The sequence below is a fragment of the Acanthopagrus latus genome, chromosome 14, assembly GCF_904848185.1.
Source record: "Acanthopagrus latus isolate v.2019 chromosome 14, fAcaLat1.1, whole genome shotgun sequence".
Lineage (NCBI taxonomy): Eukaryota > Metazoa > Chordata > Actinopteri > Spariformes > Sparidae > Acanthopagrus > Acanthopagrus latus.
This window is the reverse complement of record NC_051052.1, coordinates 18,817,481-18,833,416: the sequence shown is the minus strand read 5'-3', so window position 1 is coordinate 18,833,416 and position 15,936 is coordinate 18,817,481. Positions and strand designations below refer to the sequence as shown.

Genomic DNA, 15,936 nt, shown 5'->3' with positions numbered 1-15,936 from the left:
CGGAGACATCAGAGACTCCAACTCTGTGAATTAAGGGTTTCATGTGGACCGAACCAGAGTAAGTGATTGTTGGAACGGCGGAAAGACGAACCGAGATGGTTTTAGTTTCACTTCGTGTCTGTCGGGTTTGAATGAAGTGTGTTTTTACGATCATAAAATTGCTGTTTCTGCGAACGGAGTCTGGTGACTTTGGCAAGAGCACTTTGGCAGCTGTTTCTGGTAAAACAAAGAGGATCGTATGCTTTAACAAAAAGGTCCGTCTCCGTAGGGATCCTCTCCATAACAATCTGAGCCAGTGGCGAAAACAAGCACTTTTTTTTTAGTGGACGTAACTTTAACGGTGCGCAATCGCCTGCGGGGATTACTCTGTTCTGCAGCTGTCAGCTGCTGTGGTTTCACTCAACGCTGGACCAATTTTACAAAAAAAAAAATGCCTGGTCCATTAGTCGATTAGACACAAAAACATGGGTCCAAGTGATGGAAAGAAAGGATTTTATTGGAATAAATAAAACCTAAGGTGGTTTATTTCTGAACTTTGGTTTTAGATATGAGATCACCAGCTGTAGACAAACCCTAACTTTTACCAAACGTACAATAACTTCATTACCCAATCTGTCCATAAACATCCTCCCTGGTGCCCTTTGACCTGCCATATCTCTGCCATAAGGTTTTGAGTTAGAACTGAGGCTACAAAATCCAGACAGAGGTTGTAAAAATGTTGGGTTGATGTCCTGTTGTGCCTCCTCAGGTGGAGATCAGCCTGCAGAGCAGCTTCCAGCCCGGCATGAAGCTGGAAGTGGCCAACAAGAGCAACCCGGACACGTACTGGGTGGCGACCATCATCACCACATGCGGCCAGCTGCTTCTGCTGCGCTTCAGCGGCTACGGCGACGACCGCAAGGCCGACTTCTGGTGCGATGTCATGACGGCCGAGCTGCACCCGGTGGGCTGGTGCACCCAGAACAACAAGACCCTGATGCCCCCCGAAGGTAAGAAGAGACCCTCTGATACAACATGAACCTGCTTTTTTAGTTTTTTTAATTCACGCTTGCCGAGGTTTGATCATAAGAAGCAAATTCAGATATCAGGTTGAGTGTTGTGTGGTGTATCTTCAAAATAAGAAGAAAACATGATACCTGGTGCTTTTTTTTTTTATCATAATAACTTTCATAATCAGTCCACACATTTTGCTCCAATATCAAAGCTCATTGTTTTCTACTTCTTCTAACAGCTTTTATGTTTCTGTCTCAAAAAGAAAAACATAAATAGCGTAAAATTCAAGTGTGAATACGCACAGTGCCGTCCGTGTGTGAGTGTTTACTCAATTTCTTCTCTGTGTCGTATAGTTTGCAGCTCGATTTGCATTCCTTCCTCATTTTTCTGTTCGGTTTCTGGAAGTGGACAGTTTTCTCAGCTCGTGTCGCAGCAGGAAGTTGTTCAGCGTTTGCGACGGTGAATAGTTTCCTGTAGACATGAGGAGACATCGGGGGGTCTAAGTGCGGTGGATTGTAAAGCCTTTTTGAGGGCAGGTCGGCATGTAGGTACAAAACAGGACAGAACGTGGGTTTATTCAGTCGTTGAGTCAATAATAGAAATGGATCACCAGGTTTATATGGAACTAATGTAAACAAAGACAGTTTCATGATTCTGTATCTGCTACATTTACCTCATAATGATTTGTTTACGCAGAAGTTTAAAATCAAATTCTTCAAATTCTAATTTTTTGGTCTGAAAAGAAACTGGACAGTTTTGCTGTTAATAAATCTCTATCTTGTGACTCCCTCAATTTTATAATAATTATTGATTGATCAAAACTGTTGGTCCTTCATTTTCTTTCTATCGACAAATCGATTCATCAATTAAGAGTCAAGCCGACGGCGTTACCCTTTGGTCAGCGGAGGAAAAAGGATTTTTAAACACGAAAACATCTGTAAAAGAACTCGTGACCTGCAGCTCTCATGATTAGCACAGAGAGGAATTCATTGCTGTGTGTTTAGTTCATCGTGATTGTGCACACGGATGTTTTCGTCATGTTTTCTTTTCTTTTTTTTCCCACTGAAATCAGATTAAATAAATTAGAAAATCCTCAACATGAAAGGAAACTGAAGTGTCAGTTTGACCTTCACGCACATGCATGCATGCACACACACACAAACACATACACACACACACACACACACACACAGACTATGTGAACACCTCCCATCTTTACCTTTCAAAGAATGCTGAAAGAGGCTGAGCGGAAAGACAGGTTTTGATTGTCAACGCAGCTCAACTGCCATCATCAGCCTGACACGTCACTCCCCCGCCATCACATGCAGTCACAGTCAGGCAGGTTAAAGAGAAAACCAGTCGCCTCTTCTTCTTCATCGTCTCCCAGTCATCTCTGTTGGAGCATCCTCTTCAACTTCTCCAGCGTTCTTCTTCTGTCTCAAAGCCTTTTACATTAGAGACATTTCCACCTGCAGCAGCTCCTCTCGCCCGCAGATAGATGACTCACCCTCCCCGGCCTTGTTCAGATCCATTTATTTTCCTCGACACTTCCACGCTGATGGATCACGCGTGTCTCCCGTTGTTGTGGAGACGACCTGGATAGGTTTTCCACCTGACTCGGGCGTCCTCGCCCTCGCTCCGGCTCCATGTGTCCTTTTCACTCAGCTCCGCTCTTTTCATCGACTTCCCCTTTTGTCTTTTGTAGCAGCGGGCGGTTCGTAAACTGTCTGTATTCACATGCTGCTTTTCTCTGTAGGTTATCTACCAGGCAAACAATAGATTTGAATTTGCTTTCGGTCCTGCAGCGGAGTAGCCTTTTTCTTCTGTCAACAAACATGGCATGGTTCTTTTTAAAATGATCTACTGGATCTGACCAGTCGCACCGCTCGCTTTGTCCAACAGACCGTCCAAAACCATTTTACAACCACAGACTGACACATTTTGTCGGAAATGACTTAATCGATGAAGCGAACGTAGAGGAAGTTGCCAATTAAGTTTCTGTTCCTGTATAATCATATATATACAGTATATAATTTTTCGGCCAGTCATTTCAGGTCTAGATGGAAGAATTTGGTGCAGAGCGACTAAAACAGGAGGGTAACACCTTTACAAGTCAGGAAATTTCCTGTTAAGTTGGTGGTGATTGCTGAGCAACATATACGAAATGTCTCCAAAATTACCCCTTAATTAATTTCAGTCAGTTTCTGGGTAACATCTGCTAATCATGCCAGCTCAACTTCCTCTCAGCAGACCACTGACCTGAAATCAGGTGTCAGTGACTTTTTGTTTATGTTTTAACTAAGAAATTAGCTGGAAATTAAGCTGCAGCAGCGTACTTCAGTTTTGTTGCCCATTGAGGAGGAAGTGAGACAGAAACTAGTTGGAAATTAGACTATCACGACTAGCAGAAGTTCAGCTGGGGCGAGTCGGAAGTTTCCTGGAAATGTTTTGAAATAAATCACCAGCGATGTTTTAACTGCTCTTTGGAAAATGGCAGAATATGAGTATGTACGGTGGCCCAGAGGGAGAAAACATGACAACATTTTGGAAAACACAAAGACGGTTCACCAAACACAACATGAAACATCATCTCAGAAAACATGACAACGTTACAGAACGAAACACCTTTTCACATCCTGAAATCTTGTTGTGTTTTGACTCTCAGGGCCACCATACAGATAAGTTAGGTGGGGTAATGATTTTGTAGTAATTTGGGGAAAACATTTAAGATGTGTTGGTTGGTATTTACCAACTACTTACCATTAGATATATGGACCATACTCTGATTTGTAAACAGTTTGGGTGTGTAGAAGTATGAAAGACGGGACTAGAACGTGGTTTTGCAAATCCAATATGGCGATACAGCAAATTAAAGTAAAAAAAAAAAAAAAGTACCTGTTAGTTCATACAGTTGATGCTGCACTGAAACAAAATATATAAAAATTGATATTGGTAATTTAATGTTGTATGTGAGATCAAAAGTATTCAAAAGCGGCCAGACTCAGATGTCTTCTGTCTCCTCCTGAAGGCTCATATTCATATTCATATTCATATTTTCCTTTAAATAATGATGGACAGCTGACGTGTCTGCGTGTTTTAATGATGCAAACTGAAGCGTAAATCACGTCACGGAGGCAGATCTATATTCCCCACTGAGGATTCTGCCAGGATACTGTCAATTTGTGAATCTGATCCACCTCAAAACTTCGTTTCAAGGCTTTGCATCATGTTGTACACATTTTTCCTGTGTGTGTGTTTTTGTGTGTGTGCGTGTGTTGCTTAGTAAGCTGGTACATGAGAGTAAATAGTGTGTGTGTGTGTGTGAGTGTATATCTGTGTCACAGTTACCTGTTTTATTTGTTTCCCTTTTTTTGTTTGTTTTTTGTCTCTCAGATAACATTTACCTAAGAAAAGGTAAGCAGCTCTAACGGTGCCTCTGACTAACTCACCTGCTCACTAGCGGCTAACATGAACTCAGCACTGTGTCAGCGTTAGCCCTCAGAGCTGCATGTACACTCTGCTTCCTCCCCTTCCTCCTCCTCCTCCTCCTCCTCCTCCTCCTCCTCCTCCTCTCACCTCTCTAACTCCAGGAAGTGACCTCACAGCTCTTGCCTTGCCTCCTCTTGCATGTGACTCCCTTCTAGCTGAGTGAGTGTGTCTTAGAGTGATAACACACACACACACACACACACACACACACACACACACACACACACACACACACACTGCTGTTTGTGCCCAGCTGTGCTCGTATGATAACTAGTGCAGAACGCAGCAGCTCAGTTAGAAAATGTGACACTCTGATAAACAGCCGTCCTCTCGCGCGACACAAACAAACTGTTAGGGAGGGAAAAAAAACAAAACAGTCACCCGTCACTGGCCATTAGAGTGAGGAAAGGTCGGAAGTTGAACAACTGCTGTGTGTGAAATGTGTCGTTGGCAGATAAAAATCAGTGTGTGTCACCAAACTCACACACACACACATTTAACTGCTCGTGTTTTATCCAGTCCGTCCACTGTCATACATGTAAACCGTCTCTGATAATGAGCGAGTGAAAGTCATGAAACATTTTCTGAGTGAGGAAAACTTCATTTAGGGTTATTCTGACGTTATAAACCAGCGCTGCCTGATGAAAATCATACTTAACTATCGTCCCAGAGGCTTAAAATCATCATTTTCAGGGGAGAAATTATCGTATGAACAAGTATTCATAAATCATAGGTGACTGGTGAGCTTGAGAATATGCAGGGAAGGTTAATATTGGACCAGTTATCAGTTTTGTTTAATATTTAATTTATTCATCTTTAACAATAACCACTCAGAATCAACAGGGGAGGCACGTAGAAACAATTATTTACAGTTTTATGAAGGTCGGATCCTGCACAAAACCAAATTTAACCCCTTTTGATACTGAGCGATTTTCTTCAGCTATATATTTAAATGATTAGAGAAGCTGCTCTCACCATTTTAAGTGTTTCGATGCAAACTAAAAGCTGCATTTGTAAACTTGACAGGACAGCCGAAACTCTCCACAGGTAACAGAAACACATTTTTAGCTTCTGGAATAAACATTTTTTTAGACGGCTCTGATGGAGCTCGGGATTAATCAGAAGATCGGCTGCATTACAAACAATTTCCACGTATGAACCTGAACTTTGTGGTTTCCTTTGGGATGTGTGGAGGAACACAGATTATTAATTAACATTAGATCTTGACTGATCCTGTCGGCCCATCTATGCACCTTATTTCAAGCCCTTTCAAGACTTTTGGTGAAATTCATAACTCTCAGATTCGTAACTCTTCTGACGGAAAAAAAACCCCAAAAATAATGCTGTTTCTAAATCAGCTGCTACAGTTTGCAAGTTGGCATGGTACTCCTGGCCTCCGGTAAACATTACAAGTAATAAGAGGAAACGACCTTTGTTTTCTCGAGATAACAAAATAATTAAATTGCAGTGTCAAGCTTCCGTACGCAGTACTGCTTTCAAACTCTGCCCTCCATATTTCTTTTTCCTGAGTGAGTTGGTGGGTATGGTTAGGGATGGGAGCATGTCGGCTTTCTCTGGCTTGTGATATGACTGAAAATCCTGTAAAATCTGCATAACGAGTAGGTGGTTTGACTCCTATTCTTGGTTAGAGCTCTGTTTAGTCTCATCTCTTTGACTTAAATCACAACGCTTTGTTGGCTGAATGGTGTTGAGTGATCTGTGAGTTTTCTGGGCTGCTTTAAAGGCTAGAGAAGGCTGCGCTGGTTACAACAGAAAGGCTCTGTCGAACTGTAATAATTCTCAATAATGTATGAATTAGAGGTCTGGGTCTGGACAGGATGGCGTCTCGGTCCGGATCTGGACAGCAGCCGCCCTTTAAGTGATCTTAGGGGCATGTAGAGGGATGGCGGGTTAGCAAGGAGGATGCATTTTGGCCATTTTGCTAACAAGGAGAATGACGACTATATAATAAACACATATATTAAATTGGTTGGGTGCACAAACCGCTAAGAAGTGTCTCTCAAATGTCATCATCTTCCTCTGCTGATGAAGTTTGTCCAGCTGTCATTGAATCGTAGATGTTCAAACCTTTTCTTTGGTTTTTAAGGACCTCTTGTCTGTTTTTAGATATCTCAGTCTAAAGAGATATCCATGAGAATATGCCCTGAACGCCCTTATTTGGCAGTAGAGAGATGTTAAATCCAGTGGTGCAGAGTCGTAACGCTGTTCTTTAAAGGGTCGGTTCGTCCATATTACAAAAAAAGATCATGTTATGTTTAGTGCTGTCAAGATAATATAGATTAAACTGCGTGCCGGATAATTCGTCCCCATTAAAGCATGATTTTGAGGAGCGATGAGGACTTCTCCTGGGAAGATACTGTATGTTCCCGATACAGAAACATTTGAAGACCGCTCCGCTTAACTTAGGGAACAGCAGTCGGATCTGAGAAGCTGGAACCAGCGACTGTTTGGCACCGCGTATCAAAAATAAGGGAAAAGGTTTTTACATTAAACTGAGCCTTCAGAACAGACTGTGATTTTTTTTTTTTTCCCACCCTGAGATCGAGAGTTTCACACAGTTTCCCTATGACTGGCGACCAAACGGGCCTCTGATTGGCTGCCTTTTGACATAAAGTAGAAGTGCAGAAACTCCCTGATGAGGCTCGCAGTCTGAACGCTTTGTCTCCCCTCCCTGTTCGCAGAAATTGATTTAATTTAAACAAGTGTTTCAGTATAACAAAACACACCGAAATCCCTCATCAAACTTGCTTACTCACTCATGAAACTCACCCACACCGTCTCCCTCTCTGATGCTCCTCTGCTAACTGATGCGTTCAGCAAAGCTTTTGTGCCGCTCATCAAATCAGCCGCCAGATTAATCAAGCGATTCCGCCCGCGGTGAGTCTGCAGCGCTGCGAGCACTTCTGTTGCGTAATTTTTGGCCTTTTTGGGGGAAAATTTTTTAAAAAGTCGTTTGAGAGACGGTTTAACAGCGGTTTAACTGCACCCGCAGTTCATCTACAAGCTGAAAATTACTTTTAATTAACTTAAATGACACGTGGCAGTTTAAGATGAAAACAATGAGCCTGTTCTCGTGTATTTAATGTAAAGATTATATAGGAAATTGCCGTTAAAAAAAAAGCAGATAAATCTTTTTTCCCCTCTGGCCGGTGACACAGAGGTGATACAGATCCATACAGGGAAGATGAAATTCAACATACTATACATATTTATGGCCTCTTTTAGGCTGTATATGACGCCTCGGGTCGGGCCAAGGGAGGGGAAGCTTGTTCAGACACAGTCGAGAGTCTCTCATGTGTGTTTCTGTGTGTGTGTGTGTGTGTGACACATTCATCCTTTCATTCATGTAAAGAGCCTTTTAAAGCGACATCACAAGTTTGGTCATGTGGTACGGTAGCTGATCCCGACAGAGGGAGAGAGAGAGAGAATTTGCATAATGAATTCACCACACTGCTTCCTGCCAGAGCTGGCTGGAGATGATGCTCGGAGATAGACCTGTCTCCTCTGTGTGTGTGTGTGTGTGTGTGTGTGTGTGTGTGTGTGTGTGTGGTGTTTTAAGATTTCGGTGTGTACTGTGGAAAAAGAGAAAAGGAAGGGGGCTGCTTCAGTGTGGGTGTGACCTCTGAACTCTGAATTCTGCATGGATATCTGAGGCAGACATTATTTATGTGTACATGTATTTTTGTGTTTAAAGGTCCAACTAATTATTATTTCCTCATCAATTAATGGAGAAGATCTCCCCAAAAAAACAACTTCTGCTCAGCGTCATGCTGATGGAAACTCAGGTGAAGTTTCGTCATCTGCAAAACATATCAAATAACATAAAATAACTCCAAAGTCTCCAGAAATCCCGATGTTATTCGAGTTTTCTGCTCCCACTTGAAGCGGGATGCACGCTAACACTTTCTAGCTTAGCGGCTACAAAGTAAACTGAAGATTTCTGCTTTAAAAACATGGTATAAATAACGTCTTTTTTCAATTTTGGGGGGTGATCTTGGGACTTCAGGGGACTTGGATTACTCCGGACAAGCTTTATGGAGCCATTTTTATGATTTTATGTCTTTCATTAAAAGAAAGAAGAGCAGTAAATCCTTAAGAAATGGAAAGAATATTTGAATCAGCTAATCATCTGAGCTCTGCAGTGTTTACATCTGTCATGGACACAGAGACGATGGAGAGGTTTTGCTTTGTCTCACCACTGAGAGGGAGACTATTGTCTTGCACTCGTTGCCATGAAACCGGAGCATTGCTTCAAATGGTCGTCACTGCAACAGCATCAGAAACATATAGGGAACCAAAAAAATCTGAGATGTAGGTTGAATTTACGGCTACACGACACACTCCTGAATGTCACATTAATGGAGGTCGTAAAACGTTTTAACGGGGTAGTAAGTATTAGCAGTTTTTTATTTTTTTACAACCTCAAGAGCTAAAACACAAGAGTCCTTTTTGTTTAAGTTGCATAGTGACAGTGTGTGACACCACACCGCGGAGGGAGAGGTGTGAAAACTGAGCAAAAAGCAAACCAGGAGTTACATTTTAGCCCCAGCAGGCAATTATTTAACACCAACTCGCGTTCAGTCTGCTGCCGTTCTTGGGTTCTTGGATGTATCTGTCGGGCTGGAGCGGGTTTTGTCACAAGATGATAAGCCAAAAAAAAAGTCCAGTTAGGATTAACTATCTCATTCAGACAAATTTCACAACACGAAGCTGAACGAAGGCGGTCAGACGGAGAGACAGACGGCTGCAGAGTCGGTTCATATTTCACCGACCCCTCCCTGCTGCTGTAGCCTCCAGATTTGCATAACCTCACAACGCGAGTGTGTTTGTACACAGCGTATACGAGCGCACAGTGTGTGTTTTCCTTTTTGCAATGATTGACCAGGCTTCATTTTATTGTTTTTTTTTTAGCGAGTGGAGTCACACACATTTTCTGTGTGTGCGTGCTCCGGTCCTGCAGGCCTCTTCAGGTAGTTCATATTTACACAGATTGCTCTAATATCCCCTGTCCTGTCGCGAACGGCTATAAAAATGTTAACAACTGCCCGTGTACATGCCGGCCGAAACCGTCCGTGTGACATTTTACATACCGCTGCGGTCGTTAAGCTCGCGGCCTGTTTGGAGAGGCCCGTCAGTTCTAAAGTGGAAGTAGGTAATTGTTTGAATTGACTTGGCGTTCCACCTCGGTGCGTTCGGGGGGGTTGTTCATCTCCACGCCAGCGCGTAATGACTGGATGAGACGGAGAGAGCGAGAGAGAGAGAGCGAGGGGGAATCAGGCGTAATTTGCTCCCATTACCTCTGATTGGAATCTGTTGCACTGCTGCTGTGATCGCGGCTAAAAAACACAGAGACAATTTTTCTTCTTTAATTATCACATTGATTAGCTTAAGAAAAGCCTTTTAAAAGTGCACGGAGAGAGAGTGTAGACAGAGGAGCCGGCAGGAGTATGCAAAATCCGGAGTTGTATGCATGTAAATTCCGGTTTGTTTGCCTTATTTACTGCCTGCAGACTTCAACCAGCTTTGGTGCAGCCTGGGCCTGTGGGAGGAGGAGGGAGGGAGGGGGGGGAGGGTGAGCTCTGATAGTGTGGCGGTATGGAGGACGAGGATCTCCTCCCTCAAGGTTAATTATGCACTTATTGTTATGTGAAAGTCAGGCGTTCTCCTCGACGTGTCTGCCGCCTTCGGGATGGAAATGAAGAAAAATAGATCGTTATTTATATGAAAGTGAAAGCAGGGGGGAGAGAGAGGTAGCTTCTCCTCCGACCGTCCGGCTGAGCTCTAAATGGCTTCATGACTAATCTCGGCAGGATCTGTAAAAATAGTTTATCTATTTCTGCACACGCGAGATCAACACAGCAGCAGCAGCGAGGAAATAAAATAGTCTCACAGGAAAAAACAGTATTATTAAACAGGCGCTCAGAGACGCTCGCCGCCGTTCACAGTTAGCATTTGCCACAGTTGTTGGTTCGATTCAGGGGATTCAGGCGGGACTTCTGGAGGCCGGAGCCACCAGAGGATTTATTGATCTGGTCTCAGAAGTCAATCGCGTATTTACAGTCCTGAGCAGCCTCTGTGGAGCGAGCTGTCGCTGTTATTTTTAATCGAATCTCTGATTTATAAAAGGGATTTTAAAGACTAGTGAGAGAGGAAAAAAACAGCTTTCTAAACACACTTTTACACTCACGACATGTTTATATTACAGTTTAAATTATAGAAATGGAAAATGAATTGCGTCACAGTCTCTCTACAGAAACGCTCGAAGAGTTTGTCGACGTCACTGTTTCTCTCTCCCAGCAACATTTTGAACTCTCTTTGTCAGCAGTGAGTCTTATAAATCTGCCGTGTACTTTCAAGTCTTAAAACAACGACACAAGATGGCCAGCGTTAAGGTCGCATCACAAACAGCGTGTTTACGGGACGGATGTCGCACCAGAGAGCGTCTCCCCGTCTGTCTGCAGATCGTGAGTGATTCACTGTAGACAGCAGAGCGAGGGCTGATTCTCCACTAGACAGTGGACAATGTTTGGTGACCCATTTTATGCAAAAATTGGGTCACCAAACATACTTGAGGCCTGCTCGAGTTAAGTATATGTGTGGGAAACACCGCTTTACACGTGAAAAGGTTACCTGTATCAGGAGACGGACTAGGGTTTGGTTGCAGGTTTGGTTAATAATAACTATGTAAAAATAGCAGTCGTGCAGCCGATGGTCTCGTTTGCTGTTGCAGGTTATTTATAATTTTTAGAAGAATCACAAGACAGTTTCATGAACTCTTAAAAGTTCCTCGTAATCACTTTAAAGTAAAAACTGCTACAATTTGTTGAAGTGTAACGAGTTAAAGCAGCTGAAGTATCCTTAAAATGTCAAAAATTCAATTGTGAGTACGTTGCTGCAAGACAAAATTAAAGTGGAAAAGTAGGAGGTGTGTTGAGAGATACTCTTTTCATGAAATAACTGTAAACTCTTCAATCTTGAAAATACCGTCTTGGACTTTTACAGATTAAAAAACAAACAAACTGCTGAACACTCTTAAATGCCAAAAAACAGAAACAAGATATTGACCGTACAAACAGCTCAGTAGCTTCTTTACCTCAAACCAAATAAAACAACTAGACAAAATGTTTTTTTTTTTTTACTTCTGTGGCCAAACAACCTCAATCCTAAAACCTATTTTCACTATCAGCAGCATCTGGACTACATTTTGCATTCACTTTCACTTGATGCTAATCGCTGCTGCAGGCGATGTCAGCGCACACAGCATGTTGTTGTCATTCTGTAACTGTGACTCAATTGGCAACGTTTCAATGACTGCAACAAGTGTCTGAGTTTGTGAAGGCTTTTTTTTCTTCTTTTTTTCTTGGTCTGAGTGACTAACAGGAAAGGCACGCAGGACGCTGAAGGCCGCGCAGCATCTTCCTTGTATTCCTTGGAATGTGAGCTATGTGAGGGGATAAACAGGAGGCTGATAGCAGGAGTCAAAACTAAAGAATTATACAACAGCGTTGCACTGTGGGAAACAGGAAGCAGAGCGAAAAAAGAAAAAAAGAAAAACACGTGTACACATGCAAATCTGGATGGAGCTGTGGTCCACCTGGTGTGTGAGTCGGGACACATCGCAGAGATTCACCAACTCTTTGGTTCTCACCGAGTTAATAACATTTATACACAAATAAGGTCATGAATCGCTCCGATAAATCATTTGTTAAGACGGAGGCAGGAAGATGACTTATTTCTATATTATAGACCAACAGTTTGTTTGAATCTATTGTATAATTTTTGGTAATTTAAGAACTTTCTCGTCCGTAACTTTTGAAAGCAGGCTTGTTACTTTAGTGTGATTGCATGTGATGTCATGATGAAATTTCACGCGTACGGCAGACGAAACAAAGAGGCGAGGAGACGTAAACAGACAGAGAGGGAGGCTGGAATGTGTTAGTGTCTCGTATCTGCACAGAGTTTCTGATTTTCTCTCTTTGTTGCTGCTCGGGACGCTTTACCAACCCAACATGTGTCTATTTGACGTCCTGGGAATGAGACTCAACAATCAACTGTCTTTGTGGTGCGTTCAGGAACAGCTGGGAACAAAATCCTACTGCTTCTACCTTTAGTAGTCTTTGAATTCTATTAATATGACGTGAGTTTCAGTTCGCTTTGAGCACAAATGTCCTTCAGAGGGAGACTTTTTACTCTGATACTTTCACTGGAGTAAAGATGTTGAATCAGTCATTCTGCTTTTTACCAGAATCTTTTTTTTTTTTTCGTTTTTACACGAGTATGATAGTACGTCTGGAAGTCATGAAGAGATGTGTGACATGTTTACCACAACAATGCATTTCAGTTCTTACTCATCTAGATTACCGTCAAGTGCGTCAAACAAAGACCTGAAAAATGTACAGTTACAGAGCTGCATCACCGTTTATACCTGGATACAGTCAGTAATATCTGTGACTTTAATACGAGACGTGAAGCCACAAACTAAGACGACGCGCTGAGATGAACAGAGGGATGAAAATACAGAACAAGTGAAACTGTCTTCTAAAAATAGTTTGTCTAAAATATCTAATGGATCTGGTGCATTCAGAGCAGCGGGTTTGATATTTACTGCAGCACTTGTTAATGCTTAAAGGAATAGTTCAACCAAAATAAAATAAAAAAAAACAAGACACGCTGATGGAAAGTCAGGTGAAGTTTCGTTGTCCACAAAACATTTGTGGAGTTTCACAGCAAAACAGCGTAGCAGCTGAAGTAGATGGGGACTTGTTTTAATACGGAAATGCAAAGTCTACGGAAGCCCAGAGGTCCCAGATTGATTTAAAAGAGGCGAATACTGACACCTTCATGACGCTACAGTCAAGAATTCAGCTTTTCAAATCAATTTGGGATCTCGGGGCTTCCAGGGACTTCAGATGAGCTGTATAGAGTTTTGTTTTGGTTTTTTTTCTCCATCTATGTATGCAACATTGTTTTGCTGTGAAGCTCCAGAAATGTTTTGTGAACTTTTGTGAAACTTCCCCTGGTTTTTCCATCAGTACGGGGGCGAGTTGTCCTTTAAGGCTCGTCCTACACACGTGTTTTCCTTTATCTTGATTTGACACCTTACACACACCCAGATAAGAATAACAGTCCTGCCATAAATCCTCCTTGTCATGAAGGTGATAATGCTCAGTTTGTGTTGCCGAGGCCTCGGAGAGGCGCTGACTCATCTTTATGGTCATTAAAGAGGCTGTTTGTGTTTGGTAACGTCCCAAAATTCCCCTGAAGTCTCCTCTGACGTTATCACGACACACTGACAGAAGGTCAAATCTTAGTTTCACTTTCACAGTTAACATGAAACGTACACCAACATTTATACCTTTTCACTCATTCAATGCATTTTTATCTTTGTCATTTATCTTCTTTGTAGTAAACTTAAAATTCTCATAGTGTTTTCTTCAGTATTCCTGTTATTTCAGCGTTTTTGAGGGCTTCGTTGTTTCTTGTGTCTGCCTGAATCTGACACTTTCCATGTGGATCGGGGGCGGCTTTCATATGTGGTCTGTTTTCCAGAAGTGTGACCTCGTCCTCCACAGTCATTCTGACTTCAGGCACCATTTACCGCTCGTGGCGTCGCCTGGTATCTGGAATTGTGAATGAAACCTGCGTCTGTTCTGAGCGCTGATCTCACGTCTTCACAGAAACAGCTTCTGTTACAGTTTTGTTTTGTTTTTTTCACTCGTTGTCATGCTGCAAAATTAACATTTAAATGAGACAGTTTGAAACATTACTTCTTGTTTTTTTTTCTTCATTTTAATGTGTTTACTTCTGCAGAAAACCTGCCAGATGTGATGTCTCGTCTTACTTTGTCTTTTGCGTATGCACGTGCTAAAAAAAAAAAAAAAAACACATCTCAGATCTCGTCCATAAATCTCAACAGAGCGTTAATGTTTGCAGCGTGAATGCGACGACGATTAAGGCTTCAGAGACTTTTTCCAGGAATAAAGACACTGAATACCTGAATTTTTTTTGTCACGCCTTTTGCATAAAAATGATCTAATTCATTGTTGAAATACTTCTACATCTGCAGTCAATTAAAAAATCAGTCGCTGTACTTCCGAGCGAGGACAAAGCTCTCGGCGGTGTTCCTACAAATGCTGTGTGTCCGTGTTTGTGTATGCATGCAGCGACTCCTGCATGCCGTTCTCTGGTGACTACACTTAACAGTGGCGCACAATTAATAATTCACCGTGACACAACGCCACCGCTGTGCACTCGCTTTACACACTGATTGTTTGTGTGTTTTTCTTTTTTTTGTATGTGTGTGTGTGTGTGTGTGTGTGTCTCTTTGCAGCCATCAAGGAGAAATACAGCGACTGGACAGAGTTCCTGGTTCAGGACCTGACCGGATCCAGGACGGCACCGGCCAACCTGCTGGAGGGGGTGAGTGTCGGCACAGTGAGGGTCCCTCAGGAGGGGAAGGGGGCATCAGCTCTGTCAGAACCGGGTTTTAAGGGATTAGGCTTTTTTCCTGCTGACTGAAAGGGAAAAGACCAAACGTGATAATTTCAGGCTTTGACAGCAGCATCCCTGTGAGAAAGTAGAGGAAGGATTTACCCAAAGGATATATTTAATGTTCCTGACCTGACCACAACATTTTGTGCCCTTTTTTTTTTTTTTTGAAAAAAGGGAAGCAGAAAGACGGCAGGAAATGAGGAAAGAGAGAGAGAGCGATGGGAAAGGACAAGTAACAGAGGACGTTAGCGGGAGGTGAATGAGGGGATATTGCAGTTCGTGGTGGCTTCAGCATCCAGAGCGTCGACTTCTTTTTCTCTATTTTTATTTCTCCCTTACGGAGGAGGCATAACGTATGAAAATCAACTCAGATATTCTGTTGCCACTGCATAACACACATATACAGCGTATCTACTCACCAGGGTGATCGTCTATACATTATAAATGTACATAAATTCACAGAGTGACGTGAAATCCTAAAATAAACGCGTGAATAATTCATACAAAGACTGTAAACCAGGGGAACATGGCGGTGTTACACCCTCGCCAAACTATTTCAGTTCATTAAAACTCATCATAAATGTTTTTTTTTAAGTGGATATATGCAGGTTTTTGTGATTAAAGGTTAACATGCTAAAAATAGCCGGTTGACTCCTTTTCTGTTGCCAGAGGAAAATAGAAAGCAGCATATCAGATCATCAGAAGACATTAAAACAGATTTAAACAGAGTCTTTATCGAATTTGTTAACGTTAATGTTTCTTTCTCATCTCTGAAAGTTGCACATGTTCAGTATCAACCAGGCAGCTGTCAATAACGGAAGCCGCTGACGATGGTTACTTTTTTTTCAAATATCTCTTTTTCAAACTCGACGCCAGCTGATCGATGTTCAGGCGGGGCTTAAATGGAAATGTTGGAAAAGTATTCATTTTAAGACAGTGAGC

At 42.3% G+C, this 15,936-nt stretch overlaps 1 protein-coding gene and 1 long non-coding RNA gene across 6 annotated transcripts in view; one reads left to right on the top strand and one right to left on the bottom strand.

Moving 5' to 3' along the window:
- sfmbt2 (Scm like with four mbt domains 2) overlaps nt 1-15,936 on the top strand; it is a 47,257-nt gene that overhangs the window by 15,279 nt on the left and 16,042 nt on the right. For 4 of the 5 annotated variants that reach the window (XM_037121071.1, XM_037121073.1, XM_037121072.1 and 1 more), the window contains 3 exons: nt 749-989; nt 4,387-4,407; nt 14,834-14,922. In XM_037121071.1, coding sequence (XP_036976966.1) covers nt 749-989; nt 4,387-4,407; nt 14,834-14,922 — 351 coding nt within the window. The remainder of the gene's footprint in view (nt 1-748; nt 990-4,386; nt 4,408-14,833; nt 14,923-15,936) is intronic. The other variant, XM_037121075.1, reaches the window with a different exon arrangement.
- Nucleotides 1,367-15,936, bottom strand: part of LOC119032215 — a 1,052,400-nt gene continuing 1,037,830 nt past the window's right edge. Inside the window, exon 17 of the long non-coding RNA XR_005078798.1 lies at nt 1,367-1,464. This is a non-coding gene — a long non-coding RNA (uncharacterized LOC119032215). The remainder of the gene's footprint in view (nt 1,465-15,936) is intronic.